The sequence below is a fragment of the Dermacentor andersoni genome, chromosome 3, assembly GCF_023375885.2.
Source record: "Dermacentor andersoni chromosome 3, qqDerAnde1_hic_scaffold, whole genome shotgun sequence".
In the NCBI taxonomy this organism is placed as follows: Eukaryota; Metazoa; Arthropoda; class Arachnida; order Ixodida; family Ixodidae; genus Dermacentor; species Dermacentor andersoni.
Genome location: NC_092816.1, coordinates 60,429,160 through 60,446,508, shown reverse-complemented (window position 1 = coordinate 60,446,508; position 17,349 = coordinate 60,429,160). Strand labels below are relative to the sequence as shown.

At 44.0% G+C, this 17,349-nt stretch overlaps 1 protein-coding gene across 1 annotated transcript; it reads left to right on the top strand.

Annotated features, from left to right (window-relative positions):
- Positions 1-365: 365 nt before the first annotated feature.
- Positions 366-17,045, top strand: cpb (F-actin-capping protein subunit beta). The gene is made up of 7 exons (XM_050195032.2): positions 366-478; positions 1,157-1,249; positions 3,591-3,712; positions 6,501-6,756; positions 9,428-9,544; positions 15,283-15,348; positions 16,019-17,045. The coding sequence occupies exons 1-7, from the start codon at positions 473-475 to the stop codon at positions 16,190-16,192; spliced, it is 834 nt and encodes a 277-aa protein (XP_050050989.1). The 5' UTR covers positions 366-472; the 3' UTR covers positions 16,193-17,045.
- Positions 17,046-17,349: the final 304 nt, after the last annotated feature.

The window sequence follows — 17,349 nt, the reverse complement described above, 5'->3', positions numbered from 1 at the left end:
CGATACCATTTCGACCGTTTGCGTCGCGTTGTCTGAAAACGTTTTTTTTTTTTGTCGTATTTACCAATCAACAATATGACATTGCAGGAGAAAGATGACGCCTCTGTGTTTCCAAATTTTATTTAAAAGCCATTTGTTTTGTGTAGCGCTTCATAAATACGCATTATTTGCAGTGCGTAAGCGAAGTCTACGCCTAAAATGTCACAGAAAAGCTTTCAACTACTGTTGAATGTTCAAGGAGCTCTCGGATAGTTTTTTTCATCCACAGAGAGCTGCTAAAAATTCAGAACGAGCTGCGAATTTCCTAGATCATCGTTCCGCTTGTTGACTTCCCGTAGTATGTAGACTTGGCCATAGGACTTGGCCTCTGGGCCGATCCGAGCAAGCAATAATCCGAGTGTGTTACGGCGTTACCACTTCCGTTTGCTTTCAGAGGGCGTTGGCAAATTATTTTCTGCTCGCAAAGTTCGCAATGACGGTAAGTTTACTCCACACCTCCTTTTGTTCCGCGTCCGAGAAATTGTCCAGCCTGTCCGCAACCGAGGAGTTTACTTTGCGCTCTTAGTCATTGCTCGTGTGAGCCGATTAAATTTGGAGGAGATGCCAGGATTAAGCCTAAGTCAGTATCGCCGGCACAGTTATAAGTGCTGTTTGGTGAAGCAACGAGCCTTGACGTCTAAATTTCTCCTTTTTGACGAGGATCACGCATCACGAGGTAGGAGTTTAAAGCTCTGGGAAACCGACATTGCCTGCACGTGAAGTGGAGGTTGCCTTGCGAGATGCTTTTTGACTCGACTTCTCCAGTCGACGAACGGTATCGGAGCGTGCGAGAAATTGTGTTGGTATTTGCGCTTGACGACCACAAAAGTCGTCGTTGTTGTGCGCGGAATGGTAATTATGCCCGAAAAAGGTGCACGCTGCTTACTCAGTATGAGGTGCTACACCTGTGGAGTGCCGTGTAAGGCTGGAGGTTAGCGCATAGATTTCACCAGTCTCATTTGCAATGTAAACACACCATTATTTTCGCACCGCTCACTCAACGTCTAGCTCCGCTGCTTCCGCGGCGCTGTTGCGAATCGACAGTCTTGCGTGTGTTAAATGTTTCTGTTTGTGTTTACTCTTGCGTAGGAACATCCTGTGTTGTTTGTCATTGCAGACGGCAGATCAACAGCTAGATTCCGCCCTCGACCTCATGAGGAGGTTGCCGCCTCAGAAGATAGAGAAAAACCTGAGCGACTTAATAGACCTGGTAAGTCGCCGATTTTATGTATTGTCGTTCGTTTCAAACCGTTTTTCGTGGTGTCAGACGCCTCTCTATGCGACGTGCAGAGACATGTTCGACCCTAGCTGTCGCCAAGCTACTGTATTAATTTCGCCTTTTCCGTTTGATCGTCTTTTTCACTGCCTTGCGTGAACAGACGTTTGTCATATAAATAAATATTTGTAATATTGGCTCTGAACTTCAGTCGTGGAATCTCGTTTCTGGCAAAACCTAAAATATATATATATATATATTATCGATTTAATCAAAAGTGTATAACGGAGCTATGTCATTAAGTCCTCCGTGCCTGTGTGATAGAGAGAGAGGGACAGAGTAACAAGTATTCCAGTTGGTAATACATGCCCATTGTCCAGTTTCTTATGCATTGCGATCATTTTGTCTGAAGCATAGTAACTCGTGTTTTACAACACTAGATAAAATGCCTTCACATTCGATGACACTCAATGGTACTCAATGCCGCTTGAAAACAAAATATTTGATACCTTTTGCAAGACTGTAGCAATTTCCCGACTTTACATCTAATCTATCACAAAGCCGATTTTGGGCGCAATGAAAAAAAGAAAAAGACTGGGTTACACACGGTGACAATAATGTTATAGGGTTGATAGAAAATTATTGGGCAATGAAGTGTCATTTATCTTCTAGGTGTGATTATCTCTGTGTTAGCCACACTTACCTGCCATGCATGTAGATTACTGCACATGCCTTTCAATGCCCGTATTTCTGATAAGTCGTGATTTGCGCAAATATTCCCTAGGCACATCGAAGCCGCAGGCTAGTTGAGCGTGCAAAATGTACTCAAGAACTGTGATGGACAGAGACAGTGCTGACTTCAACTTTATTTCTCTTGAAAGCCATTGCCAGTAGAATGGAAGATACAATATATACTAAAAAGAGGGAACACTAGCAATAGTAGTATAAGTGGTATATGAAGTTTGGTTAGTCAGTGAACGATCATCCCCTTTTCAGTGCTTTTGTTCGTTGGCATTAGCAACAGCTTGGATTGCTACTGAGACTACGGGAGCAGACAATGAGGGAAATACCATAATTACCTGATTAAGGCTGAATTTAGCCTGCCCTGGCAGACATATTAATGTGAGTGCACCTGGGTGAAACTTTCTTTTACTCTGCAATATTTTGAGCTCAAGAATGGAAGGTGCAAGCAACAGGTGAGGACAAGCCCTACATGAGTAAATGCGTAATGAAGTAGAAGAGGTGGTGTATATTGAGAACAAATATGTTGGGCCTCCACATAATAGTGCTTTCCGAGGGGAAAAAAAATGAAGGCAACTGACCAAGCAAAACGGTTACTTTATATTTTGTCATCTATACGGTTTCCTTGTTTACAATGCCTGGTCACTGACCTTAATTGCTTTTACCCCTTTTCGAACATTCTACCTGACTCTCCGGTAAAGAGTAGGAGCACCTGATAAACTGTCATGCCTCAGAGAACTTCTCATGTGAGGGATGGCTTTGGTTGCTATTATTTTTAGGCTGCTCTTTATTGTTATTGTACTAGTGAATGCAGCATATGTCTCTGCTAGAAATACTCGCTTGGAAGTCAGTACTGTCCCTTGTCCTCATTTTTCATATTGATGTATGTTTTGTTTCTAGGTTTCAAATTCCACTGCAGGCAGCTCCAGTATTAAAAAAAAAAAAAGTGCATTACGAATAAGTTTATTTTTGTGCTTGTGACAGTGCATTTCCTTCTCTTTCTTTTGAATGCCTGCTCGCATAATTCAAATTTGCTTGTAACATTAACTCGTAATGTTAAGAAAACGAGAATGTTTGATCGTAGAAATGACTAACTGGAATGAAAAAAAAAAGAAAAGGAGCAAATTTGTATTTGCGCCTAATTTTCCTTTTTCTCCTTTTGTGAGCATGAATTCATAACGTAGGTTCCATGAATTTTTTAGTTTCTCTATGCTATACGCTATACGTCTGGACATATAGGAAGAGTTTTATTGGTGTTTAATGTTTGCTTGAACCCGCTGTAATGGCATAGTCACGTTGGCGTTGAGCTGCCAAGCTCAAGGATGCAGGTTCAAATCCCTGCCGTGGCAGCCACGTTTCGATCGAGGTGAAATGTAGTCACACCTGTGTACCGTGCGTTATGTGCCGTTAAAAAGCCGGTGATAAAAATTAATTCTCAGTCTCTCACTATGGTGTGCCTCTGAATCATATCGTGGTTTTGGCTTGTAAAACCCCAGAGATTAATTTTAATATTTACTTGTTTGAATGCACCCCTTATATTAGTTATATTAACTTTTTTACATGCTGTTGGTAACAATATCATTCTTATAATCAGGTGCCTGGACTTTGTGAAGAACTCCTGTCCTCTGTCGACCAACCACTGAAGATAGCCACTGACAAAAAGTGTGGCAAAGACTACCTGCTCTGCGACTACAACAGGGATGGGGACTCCTACAGGTAATTAATTTATCTTTGTATTTACTTAGTTATTGCATGTTCAGTCGTGGGCAAATGAGATGCGGACAAGGAATTACTACAGAGTAGAACACCTTTCGCAGGTAATAACTCCAGAGAATGGGCTTACCCCACTGGTTCTCTGGTTGCCAAAGACTTTCTCCAGATGCCAAAGTGTACAAACCAATATTGTACTGATGTTAAACATATTGCCGAAAGCAGAAATGAAAGGTTGCATTGTAGTTAGTCCTTGCTTGTATTTCAGTTGTCCATGATTACATATTTACAGCAGTGTGCTTGTTTTTTAAAAACGTGCCTAAATGTCAGTCCATGAGCATTTTCAAATTCCATTGCTTCCATCTGAATGCAGCTGCCGTGGCCAGGATTTTAACCTGCAATTTTATAATTGGCAGCAGAATGCCATGCCTGCTCAGCCATCATGGCAGGTCGAACTCTTACATCAACTTCAATGAAATTTCACCTTTGCGGAATGTTTTGCAAATACTCTTGAAGCAATCTTGGCAAAGCTTCACGGCTGGTAATTGTATAACTTTCTGTTTATTAACAGCCTTTAAACAGTGCCTAAGCAGACAGCTGACCCTGGTGATTAGCGGATATGTTGTAGGTTCTAGCACATTGCCTCCGAGATTTCTTGGCGCCCCGTGGCCGAGGCTCAGTTTCGGAGGTTATGCTGAGGAGCCACACATTCTCGGTCATTCATCACTTTTGCCATGGCATTTCTTGCAGTTTCAGTCTATTTTTGCGAGTTTTCCGTGATGTGTCCACTCTCATCTCAGTTGCGAAATTTTGCACGCTAGCTGTTCTATGCCTACAGTATGTGGAACTACACAGTCCAAAATTCTGTTGCTATTTTCCTTTAAGGTTCAATTAAGATGCATTGAAGTAACGTTAATCCAGAGTTATCCGAACTCGTGTTGGTTTCAATTATGGCAGGTGTTGTCAACTCGTGTTAGCTTGAAAAACAGACTTGGCTTGCAGCTCACTGTTGCTGCGCGAGACTGCAGACAAGTGGCAGCAAGCAGCCAAGCAAGTGAGCGTGAGCAGTGATAGGCAGAAATAAGGGTTAAAGATATGCGCGACCTGGCATGGCGCCTGGCTCAGCTAACAAGCTTAGCGTCAGCGTGATAGCACGCTACTGCTGGGTAAAAAGCTAGTGTTAGCGGCATTACCCCATTGCTAGGGCAACCTTCGCGCAGCGGGGTGAAAGGTACTGGTATGGAAAAAGGCCCAAAATATCTCAGATGCCTGTGAAGTTTTGTGGAAGTCGCAAGTCATATCCTTGTTTATCTCCAGCACCTTTAGCAACAGTTGTTAAAGGTGCTGGTTGCTCTCTGACATGACCTTGGTTGGTGCGGCACAAAGTGTGGAGGCGTGCTTTGCCGGGAGTGAGGTCACGGCCTCTCCTGCAAGAGATCGCGCAACCTGGCACAACCACAAAGCGCGTGCCAAGGTTTGTTGATGCGATTAATCGTAAGTTGCTGTGACCACAGAGTGACAAAGCAGCTGCACACAAAGTATGAAAACCGATGGGTAGGTGACCTTTTCCTATTATCTTCACAGTCGAGATTTCGAAATGTTCGGAGTTTGGTACAGAAACATTTCGAGATAAGGGGTGTGAAACACGTGGACTTCACACTGCAGGAGGAAAAAATTTTGACTTGACCGATATTTGAATATATGTATCAGAGTTCATGTTAAGGGTTTACTGTAACATTAAATTCTTAAAAAATTCATGGCAGGACTGTGATTTAGTGATTACGGGCCCTATAGCGTAAAACTATTTCAATCTGGTTGTATTCCAAATCGACCATTTGCCCTCCCTGATAGGTCAGAATAGTTTGGGTCCAGCCCATATGGGTGGCCACCACACCCATATGGGCACAGCTCGAGCAATTTTGACCTATCACGGAGGGATTTTTAATAAAAGCCGATTGGAATAGCTTTACGTTACACGGGCCTAGGTGCCTCATGGGCTACAATTATAAGTTTCCTGTTCAGTATTACCTAATAAGACTGCATGTGCATGGTAAAAAAAAAAATGATGTTGGATACGTTTGTAATTAACGTGTGTGGCTGGCTGTCATTGTCAATACTCAACACTTTGTGGCAAAATTTTTTTTTTCTGTGAGCCACGCAGTGATTTCCAGTGGTCTGAAAATATCCTTTTTTTTTCCCAGCTTCTTTCAGCTATGTTATTTTGACTCAGTGTTTGCCTGGGAAGTCTGAAAGCTTGAAGCTTGTCATCTTGTCAGTTTCCATGACATCGCCGATGCTGATGTGGTTGTTTATGTCCGCGGAAACACCATTTGCTGGTGTAGCTAGCAGAGTCTCCTCCTCGAAGTCTAGTGATCAGGGCTGCTCGCTGAGCTGAGCAGCTGGCATCAATGGCAGCCGTGGAATTTCTATTTGGCCAGATTCGCGGTTCGTGTTTGGCGATGCGTTGTCTACGGAAATGCCACACATGAAATGGCCACACATTGCTCCTCATATTCGAAAATTTGGCTTAACTGAGTTTGCCTTAATGGGAGTCTAATGTATTGAAATTAGTTTGAATATCGCTTCCTTGACCCCTATGTCTTGCCTGTTATTTTTGTTTTGTTTTTTGTCACTCCTGACATTCCGATTCTTGGCACTTTTCCATGTGTTGGTGGTGGTGGTAATGGTGGGGAAAGAGGATAGGGGAGATTCTCCAATAATAGGGATAGGGGAAATTAATCCAATAAGGAGAGCTCACTGTTAATGTGGAAAACCTTTTGCAAATCGTTTGCAGGTCCCCATGGAGCAACAACTATGAACCCCCTTTGGAGGACGGCGCGTTGCCCTCGGAGCGGCTGCGCAAGCTGGAAGTGGACGCCAACAATGCCTTTGACCAGTACCGAGAGATGTACTTCGAGGGCGGCGTCTCCTCCGTCTACCTCTGGGACCTGGACCACGGCTTTGCGGGCGTGGTGCTTATCAAAAAGGGTGGCGACGGCTCCAAGAAGATTATGGGCAGTTGGGACTCCATCCATGTCGTCGAAGTGCAGGTCAGCCACCATCCTTTGCTCCTCCCGGCCCAGCTTTCCGTCATTTCTATTCTGCACCCTTACCGCGTGCGTGCACCTGTCATTGTTGAACCTGCCAAGCTTTTGTTGCGTTTTGCTGACCAGCTTAAGGTTATGGGCAATTTCGAGCAACCATAGAGCAGCTCAAGAAAGTGACGATGATGCAGAAAAGAATGGCATTGACTCCTGAATTCTAATGTATTTGTTTATGCCACACAGACAAACATGAAGAGCAGTTCCTGGTTTTAAAGTTAAATGTGCCAATTAAGCTGTGAGAATTTACCTCTGATAAGTTTGAAGGGTTGTATGTGGGCAGTGTGTATTCATCATTCTAGTAATGACATTGGTACATTGGGTCATGGACGAGGTGGCGCGTGTCCTCTTTTTTTTGGTTGGTGGAATTTGCAGCAGTGCTGCAGGTCAACAGACTGCACAAGCAAAACATATCGACACCCTTTTTGTTTTCTTCTTTTAATAGACTGCCGATCTTTACAGTCTCTGCGTCACTAGCCGAGGTCTCTTCCAGCAGACAAATGAACATTTTCATTGTTCAGAGAGGCCACCGTCTTTCTTTGCACTTGAATCTATCTTTACATCACACTGAGTCCGCCTTGTAGTTAGCTCTTTTTACCTGCCATGTGGATGTGTTTGCAAGCTGGGCCACATGTCTATCATGCGACTACGCTAATCATGTGACTGGTTGGACCAGTCCACACCTGGTCTCTGACCTGTCGCCTGAGTATGCTGTAAAAGGATTCTTCTCAATCTATGGAAATGCCAAGCTAGAATGGTCGATCACACTTCTGCATGGGTGACGTTAACCGTGAGACAAGGTTTAATGTGCCAGTGAACATTGCACATTAAATAGGAAGGAAGGGTGGCAATGAAACTTCTGAATTTCCAGAGGAGCTCCTCTACAAACAGGCTGTGTCAATGACCAACAGGGTGCCATTCATTTATTGTTTAGAGAAGAAAAGGCCTTTTCTTTTACTTGGCAGTCATTTAATGGGATCATGCCTCTTTGTGATTGATATTTATGATTGCTTCTTTCATTTGCCTGAATAATCATTCATAATCTTAAGTTCTTAGTGTTAAAATCTTAAATATTGTTTTGTTGCCCCTATTGAGGCTGACGTCATTTTTTTCTCACCACTTGGATCAACCATTGTAGCCTTCTCGTGGAAAATTTTCTCACTTCTTCTCATTACTCTACTGAACTTTGTCTTCCCCCTGCTGCGGTGTTCTTTAATGCTCATCATTTGGCTTGCAGCCATGTTACTCTACAAATCAGTATCAGCAGCCTCACTTCAGACACTTGCATGTCATTTGGATATTAAATAATAGTTAACCTGGTTACACCTGCATTTGTTGAACATTAGCTTCTTTCGGATGAGATACTTCGATCAATAGGGGGTTTATTGGTATTCGACTGCAAATGAGAAGACTCTGGATGTGGTACATAACAAATAAACTTATATAGTCATCTGTACTATTCCTATGAATGTGCCGGTGACCGGCTCTGTTCTTTACGAAATTATGTAGTGAAACAACATCTGGACCTAAATATCGTCAGTCCAACAAATGTACGCCTTAAAGTGCATAATTCCTTTACTTAATTGAAGCATTCTTTGCCTTCCATGTTGTGGCAATGCCTCCTTTACTAGATGCCAGCCGCGTTGCTCGCTTTCCCATTGCGGCGGCGGTTCCGTTAGTTGAAGTTAGTTCAGCATAAATTCCGTGAGGTTGCGCTCGTTGCCTCGTTGCGCCGGCGGCTGAATGCTCCGCCGGCGCTTTATATGCGCGGGCGTCTGTTAGCGAGCGTTATCGCGGGCCTCCGAGATGACAACAGACGCCATGGTAATCTCAAAGGCCGCAGCACGTGATCTAGGTTGCAGACGTCCGCCACAAGCGGCGCTCGTTGCCTTTTCACGGAGGAGAGAAAAGGGAGAGGGCCAGGAACCGAGTTTACGGACAACGCGGCTGGCATCTAGTAAAGGAGGCATTGGTTGTGGTTTATCATGCCCGCTTACTCAATTTCTCACCAAGCAAAGTGGACTGATCTCTTAGACAGTGTGAAGCAAACTGGGCCAATCCTTAAAACGGTGCAATCAAAACTGGACCAGTAATCGCATTACTGGGCACAGTAATCCATGGTCACATGGGCCATGTGGTGGAGTCACTGTGTGCTACAGAACTCTCTTGCTGGATGAATTGTGCACTTGTCCTTGCTTCATCCTTTAGAAGTTTATGTGATCTATGTAAAATGCTGCTGAACAATATTGCAATGGATTTTAAAGAAGCTAATGCTGTCATTAACAATCATTATCAATGGTTTCTACTGAAACTCTTTGTAAAAGAATGTCCCTGCACGGTGGCAGTGGAAAATAGCCATCATCAAATTTGTGCGTAGTATAAATTGAGGAAAAGTTACTTCAGCCTTTAAGTTATTTTCTGTGCTAAGTGACTATTCTTCATTGAGTGGGGAGATTAAACACTGACTGAGAAAGTGATATGTGTGTCTAGTTTGATTTAGTTGTCATTTAACTAAGGTATTATGTTTTGTTTATATTAGCTTGTGAATGAAATGCTGCAAGCACCTTTTTTTTTTCTTTTTTTGTGAAAGTGAGCGCCAACATCTGCCACCCTCTTTCAGGAAAAGTCAAGTGGCCGAAATGCACACTACAAGCTGACGTCGACGGCCATGCTTTGGCTGCAGACGAAAAAACCTGGTTCGGGAACCATGAATCTTGGGGGAAGTCTCACAAGACAGGTACGGTACTGGGAACAGCAGGTTACTGGTGTGAAGGAGTACTCAGTACTTAGTATGAATGAGCACTCTCGGTATGAACATTTGCCTGGATTCCTGTCTGCCAGTGTGACTGTCAGTTCCACTACTGTCGAGCCCCCGCATAGTAATGAGCTCTCGAGCGAAGAGTAGCTCTGGAGTATTGAGGAGGTTTAGAAATACAGTCAAACCTCAATATATCAAACATCGAGAAATAGTTCTACATAGCCAGAATTCGATATATAAAATCACCTAAAAACACATGAAAAACTTCTGCAAATCAGTCAATGAACCAAAGGTGCGATCGAGGATCGTTGTTTGGAGCGTGCATTCGGTTGCGCCGCGCGCTATTGCCCTAGGCCACGCCGACTTCATCCGCCGGGCGAAGTCAGCGCGACCTAGGCTAATCGCGCGCGGTGCAACTGAATGCACGCTCCAAACAAAAATCCCCGATTGCACCTCAATCGTGGCGCAATAAATACTCGCTTAAAGCTCGCACAAAGTTTTTACTTAGGTAGTGAATGAAACCATAGCTAGGCTGGCTTTCAGAGGCAGCAAGGCACCAAGGCAACCAGTAGGCAAGCTCTCCTAAGTAACAAAGGACTTAATAAAGAAACAACAAAAAATGAAAGTATCCAACTCAAGAGATAAGATAGAATTTGCGGAACTGTCAAAACTGATCAGCAAAGCGAAAATAAGTGGTATTCGAAACTATAATGTCAGAAAGACTGAAGAAGCCGTAAAAGATTGACGCAGCCTGAAAACAGTGAGAAGGAAACTTGGCATAGGACAAACCAAGATGTATGCACTGAAAGAAAGCAGGGTAATATCAGCAATCTCGAAGATATAGTAAAAGCAGCGGAAGGATTCTATACTGACTTGTACAGTACCCAGAGGAGTCAGGATACCTCAATTAGAAACACTAATGAACAGGATACAGAAACTCCTATAACTAGTGCTGAGGTCAGAAGGGCCTTGCAAGACATGAAACGAGGAAGAGCGGCAGGAGAAGATGGAATAACAGTCTACTTAATCAAAGATGGAGGAGACATAATGCTTGGAAAATTGGCGGCTTTTTATGTGAAGTGTCTATCGACTGCAAGGGTCCCAGAAAACTGGAAGAATGCAAACATTATACTAATCCACAAAAAAGGGAGACATTAAAGAATTGAAGAATTGTAGGCCCATATATCTTACTCCCAGTATTTATAAAATATTTACCAAAATAATCTCGAATAGAATAAGGGCAACACTGGACTTCAGTCAACCAAGGGAACAAGCTGGCTTCAGGAAGGGATACAGTACTCTTCAATGGACCACATCCATGTCATTAATCAGGTTATCGAGAAATTTGCAGAGTACAATAAACCTCTCTATATGGCTTTCATAGATTACAAAAAAGCATTTGATTCATTAGAGATAACAGCAGTCATAGAGGCATTATGTAATCAATGAGTACAGACCGCTTACATAAATACCTTGGAATATATCTACAGAGGTTCCACACCTACCTTAATTCTACACAAGAAATGCAGGAACATACCTATAAAGAAAGGGGTCAGGTAGGGAGACACAATCTCTCCAATGCTATTCACTGCGTGCTTGGAAGAAGTATTCAACCTATTAAACTGGGAAGGCTTAGGAGTAAAGATTGATGGTGAATAATATATATGACGGTAAACCTCAACATAATCTAAACGACCCACAAGTGATAGGCCAGTGCCCCCTTTTGCGCCACAGTAACGGCATAGAAGGGCCAAAGCAGCTACAGCCGTAGTTGAAGTTGAAGCCGTAGTTGAAGCGCTCTCGGGATCAACCTCGGCAGCATCTTCGTTTAGCCGCTACTTCTGCTGCGATCTCCGCATATGTCAATCTAAGCATTTTCAAACACTGTCAATAACAAAGTGTTAATGAAGTGGCATCTGCCAAGACGTCTATAAGTGAGCCCAGTGAGTGTGCGCTGTTGCGCGTGTTTGTGGATGCAAACCGCTAGTCCTTGCGAGGCATGGCAGGCGCAGAGCGTGGCGTCGAGGAGGAGTCGGTGCCACAAAGCAATGTGTCGTTGACATTCTCGAACTAACCAAGCCGCCGCATGCGTAAGGCGCTACGTTCAAATGGCACCCTCGGCGCAATTGATGTGTACAGTTATAGTGCGCAGCAGTTGGCAACACCCATCGCACCACCGCTATCTTCAAGGGTGTTGTGGGAAAGCTCGCCGCCTGTCAACAGAGCACATGGTCTGGGGTGGCGGTGTTCAATATATCCATTTTACGTCTGACCCACTTCGACATAAAAAAAAATTAAAATGCATGCAACTTTCCAGGTGATATAGAAAGTGTTCGATATATGCTGTAATTCGATATATCCATGTTCGATATGTCGACGTTTGACTGTAGGAGACTCAAAGTTGGGGACCTTATCATTCGGGCGTGCAAAGGAACAGACAAAGTGTGCAAAAGAGCACACCAGGTGTTCAAAAGAATGCAAAAGGAGTACGAAAGAGCACAAGTGGAGTGTGGGGCTTTGCATATGCAAGGCTTCTTGGGAATGCTATTCCTTAAACTCCCTATTAACATTTGTTTTGTTTTTTTCTCTTTCGAAACTGGTGGTGTCCAGGCTTGCCCCTTGAGAACTTCATTAAAGAGAAAAATCACCTGTGATGAAGTGTTGTGGATGTAATTTTGATGTATATTAAGCTGTATCGGAAACTGATAGGGAATTTTTAAAAAATCATGCCAGAAATTTTGTCGAATCGGTATTCATTATGCAGAGATTCGACTGTACTCAGCAAGAAAAATTTGAAATGCCACATTGCAGATGACCATGTGACTTGGCTTGCCTGCAGTCGGCAAACCTACATGGCGATTCCGTGTGCTCACCCTGATCGCATGGTCGGGTTGTTGACAACCGTGCAAAGCTTGTGCTTGTAATTTATTGTTGCTCGCATGCTGATTCACAGCAAGCCATCGACAGGCCTCCAAGACTGGCAGGAGTCTCTTTGCTTGACTTAGACAAATTTGCAAATTTTAAAATTTTCTTTTCACCAATATCTTAATGTACAACAAATTAGTTCTTCGGGAAGAGGTGGAGGTAGTCACTTGAAAAAAACATAATTCTGATCCACCCGAAGGTAGCACGAATGAAGGTAAAAGGGAAAACCCTTTGTTAGAGCGACCACCCTGGCATAGCATTGCTCCTGGGCTCATCCCTGGACAAGGAACCAGGAACTGATGTCTATTTGGTTTCTAATCTCTCAAAGGGTCATCACTAGATGTTCGCTTGTTGTTGCTCACAAGGGTGCGATTACATCTGTTCACAGGTGAGCACTGGTATAGACAAACTATGCCGCCATGCCTGCAGTTTCTTTTCAAGACTCTGCTCACAAAAGCTGATTGTCTCTCATTGGCAACGGAATGAAAGATTACTGCAAGTGTGACTGTTTCTTTTTCTGACGGGCACACAACAGAGTTTTCTTGAGTGCGCTAACATACACGGTTCAATTATGCTATGGGCGTGCGGTGTGCACTGGTTGCTCTGCGGCGAGTCTAGCGGCGACTTCTTCTGTGCATACTACTACCTAAATAAGTGCCGAATCATTAAATAGGTCAGTCTGAAGGTTTTAAATCTGCAGTAAAGAAAATTCACCATGTCAGGTCGCATTTGGTGAAAAAACTTGGCCCTCAAAGGGTTAGGAGGCAGGAATATAGCGGTGTGCATTAGAGAGCAAGCAGGGGTAGCATTCTAGTCGACATATATAAGGGGGGGAAATGGAGCTGGGCAGACCACATAATGCATAGGGCAGATAACCAGTGGTCTCATAAGGCTATTTTACGTGCAGCAACTCGAGCAAAAAAAATTTGTTGCTGCTGCACACATTGCCGAGTGATTCTCGCTGCCAGCTTTCACACGTGTCAGCGCGATTTCCATCAAAGCGATGCCCAAGATTGAACCCAGCTCTCAATGTACGCACTCCTCTATTGTTACAGTAAAACAACATGGAAACTCGTAATACATTTGAATGTTTGAATGTTGTCACTTACTTAAAATAGAATAATTTTGTGCTCTCTATGAACATCAGTTGTTATCGTCCCTAAAATCATAAATCAATAAAAATAGAAAAACATTATGGGCTGTTGCCAACTTGCAGTTCACTATGTCATCTCGTTCTACCCTCCACCATAAACATCGGCACGTACTACGACCGCATACGAACTAGTCTTCCAAGGACTCTAAACAAATATGAGCTGACCGAAGAGCAGCTGCGTGTTCCTGTGAAGAAAAAAGATATTTTAAATTATTCACCAACATATACTGTATGGTCCGGCTCTATTTAAACAGAAGTATTGTTCACTGTTTATTGCTTGCCGCACTGCGCATATTCTTTCCAATATAAAATTGTTGCTCATTGTTATTCCTTCCATTTTATATACCATATTTGCTCGAATCTAACACACACTTTTTTTCCTGATAAAAGGGGTCCGAAAATTGCACGCACGTTAGAATCAACTACGACCCTAAATCTGCATTGCCATATCACCATGGGCATTTCAAAATGGCCGCCTCGGACACTCTTCGAGCCTAGCTGCCGTAGCTTCCTCCACGTGCTGTTGCTGTAGTAGCACACCGTCCTTCTTTTCATTTTCCGCATTTGTTCTATCAGCATGGAAGTGCTGACTGCGAAGACATGCATTGCCGCAATTAAAAGGAAAGTGTGATCATTTGTGTGGAGACGGACGGAAATCGGGCTGCATCACGGGCGTTTGGAGTTCCCGAAACTTGCATGCGGGACTGGTGCAAACGGGAGAGGCATTATACGCCAGTAGCTGCTGCGTACGTCACGGCCCCCATATTGAAAGCGATCTGCGACAGAGACAGTCTGCACATCTAGGCGCACCGTGCCGTTTTCTCGTCGTTTAGTTCGTGTTGAAGCGAGAGACCACACAAAGGTCAATTTCGCTCGCTCCTGCTACCGCACTTCCTCACTCCAGCGTTTTGATTAAGAGTTTCTGTGGTCATTGAGTGAGATGCATTCATGTTTGCTTGTGCCTGTGTGACGCCGTGCGTGTTAATTTAGTTAGTAAGGGAATGTTTGAAAGTTTACACGGCCGATAAAACTACTATCCTTACTCTTCGTATAGCTTTCTGCTAATTTGCTATCGCAATCAATGCTTTGCCTTTCATGTGAAACTGCGACTTTTTCTGTTTATCCCAACTTTAGCGTATTGGGAGCAAATCTTTGCTTTTCCAAATGAGAAGAAAGTTTTATTTCTGCATCAAAGAATGAGGTGTATAGCACTGTAAATGACTTTCTTTTTTTTTTAGGTCATGGCAAGCGGTTGTGCATTACAATCGAGGGCAGTTTTTTATTTAATTATTTCTATTTATTTTTTAGTCACGGAAAACAGGTGTGCGTTACAATCGAGGGCGCGTTAGAATCGAGTAAATAGGGTACGTACCGTGCTTCCTAACTGTCGTTCTTGCTGCCATGTTGTGTGGGGAGACTGAGCCAGTCAAGCTGCCTTTGACCTAGCTTTTATCCCGTCTTCCTTACCACACCTTGTACATGCTCTACTTGTGGGAAACAAACTCAAACTCAAGTAGTATGCTTCGTAGTCGTTAATAGCATTTAATGTGACACCTATGGTCAATTTAACAGAAGTGTACTGTATTGGCTGTCGTAAACACATAACCCTTTTCTGCCATCCACTTCGTGTATTTTGCAGATGGAGCAAGACAGTCCTGTTAGCGAAGCAGTTCCTCACATTGCCAACATCGGAAAGATGGTTGAGGTAGGTTTTATCTCTTACCCATAGATTTTCAAAGTGGGTTTTTCACCACCAAGTGCCATGGAAAAAAAAATCTAGCAGTTGCTATTGATAGCGGTGCAGCTCTCACAATGAAGTCGTTTTTTCCTCAATCTTGCCTTTGTGCATTGAGAATTACTAGGATAGGATAGGAATAACTTTAATAAAGTGCCGGCAAACGACTATTTAACGAGTCGTGACGCTGGCCAAGCGTCGACCCGGGGTTATACCCTACTCTGCACTATTAAACAGCGCACTGTGCCAGACGTTTATCCTCCTCCTCCTCCTTTTCATATTTTTCAGTGCAGCAAGCTTCTCATTCTTCTTGATTATACTCTATTGCAAGGAGATGTGTGGTTGTAGCAATTGTTACATTTGATGAAGCACTGGCATAACGAAGATCCAGATTTGGAGTTGCACCAGTTATCTCGGTGACAAGGTCTCATGGTTAGCACACTTGGCCAGCATACAATGACGATCAGAATCTAAGATTGTGGTGTGCCCTTCTTTTCGACCTGCAGCTGATATTGGTTGCGTTTTCGAGTCGGAGAGAAGCCCACAACAGCTTTGTAACTTGTGGTGGCATTCTTGCACAGAAACATGGGGTAGGATATAACTAGCAGATTTGGAAGTTGATGGTTTCTTGCTTTTGCAGGACATGGAGAACAAGATCAGGACGACGCTGAATGAGATCTACTTCGGCAAGACGAAGGACATTGTCAACGGGCTGCGCTCCTTGCAGCCGCTGCAGGACCGGAAGCAGCAGGACGCACTCAGAAATGACCTCGCCCAGGCACTACGGAACCGTCAGGCCAAGCAGGACAGCTAATGACTGCAGGCAACGCGCAGCGACATTTGCCGACAGACGCCGCCGCGGCTGTCAGAGAAGCGCCGAAAGAGAGAGAAAGTCCAGCTGCCGCTGTCACCTCGTCAGTCGCTGGGCTGCTGCAGTCGATGAGGGCGCGTGCGCGTACACGTAGCAGCGACCCTGCGGTGTCGGCAGTCATCACGCAGACAATGTTTTTCACCTGCACCCATGAATTACATGCATCAGCAAATCGGGAGAGGAAAGCGTGTGCAAGAGAGAGACTGTGATGCTTCGGAGAGAGAGAGAGAGAGGTAGAGGTGCCGTGCAACGGGACGAAGTGTGGCGAGCGGATGGCGACGCACTGCCTTGTTCTGCTCGGGCGGTATTCAAGGAGCTGTTGTAAGACTCGGCCGAGCGAGCAAACCACACACATGCACAAACAGACAAGGCTACGTGCGACTTCTTTTTCTTTTGCCTCTGGCCTGCTGCAACCACGTCCCTTTCCTGCCCACGATGCAAAACTAGCCCATGATGAGCCAGTTCTGCCATTATGTAAAACTGCTTAAGAAGAGTGAAAAATTGGACCTTAATGGAAGACGTTTGGATTGTGCAGCAGCAATTATATTTTTTACGATGTTTCTTTTTTGTAATCTAACGAAACTGTTGTCTTGCTGTTTTGCTGACACAGTTTTGCAAAAGGTCCAGTTTGTATGTTTTGCAAAGAGGCCTGGCTCCTTTTTTGTTAGTTTTTTGTTTCACTGGAGCAGAAAGTAGCCTTACGTAGTCGAAAGCCTGTCCTCTACTGTAGCCACTAGCTTTTCCATACCGGGGCACTTTTTAACCTGGAATTATTTTTTTTTTACTATGGCCGTAACACACACACAATGATTGAAGTCTTGTTTTCTGTTGCGAGTATTACGACAGGCATAAAGAAAGTGAGTTAATTTCACGTTGTTGAACACTGCAGCTGCGGAAGGGAATGCAAGTGCTGCTACATGCAAGCACTTCACCACAACACTTTGTTACTAGGTCTGGTTTATTGTAGTCAACTTCTCGCTTACCCCCCTTGTCAGACCCATGCGGCCAGCGCAATCAATCCCACTGCTTCCTCTCCGCAGCCTTACGTTCACGACCTGATTGCGTATGTAATTTATTGTTAATTACGTATGTGGAACCTG

Bases quoted from the DNA above. Each gene is read 5' to 3' on its own strand.
- cpb (XM_050195032.2), top strand. The intron at 3,713-6,500 runs GTAATTAATTTA...AATCGTTTGCAG, and splicing joins AGGGATGGGGACTCCTACAG to GTCCCCATGGAGCAACAACT. The intron at 9,545-15,282 runs GTACGGTACTGG...TGTATTTTGCAG, and splicing joins GGGGAAGTCTCACAAGACAG to ATGGAGCAAGACAGTCCTGT.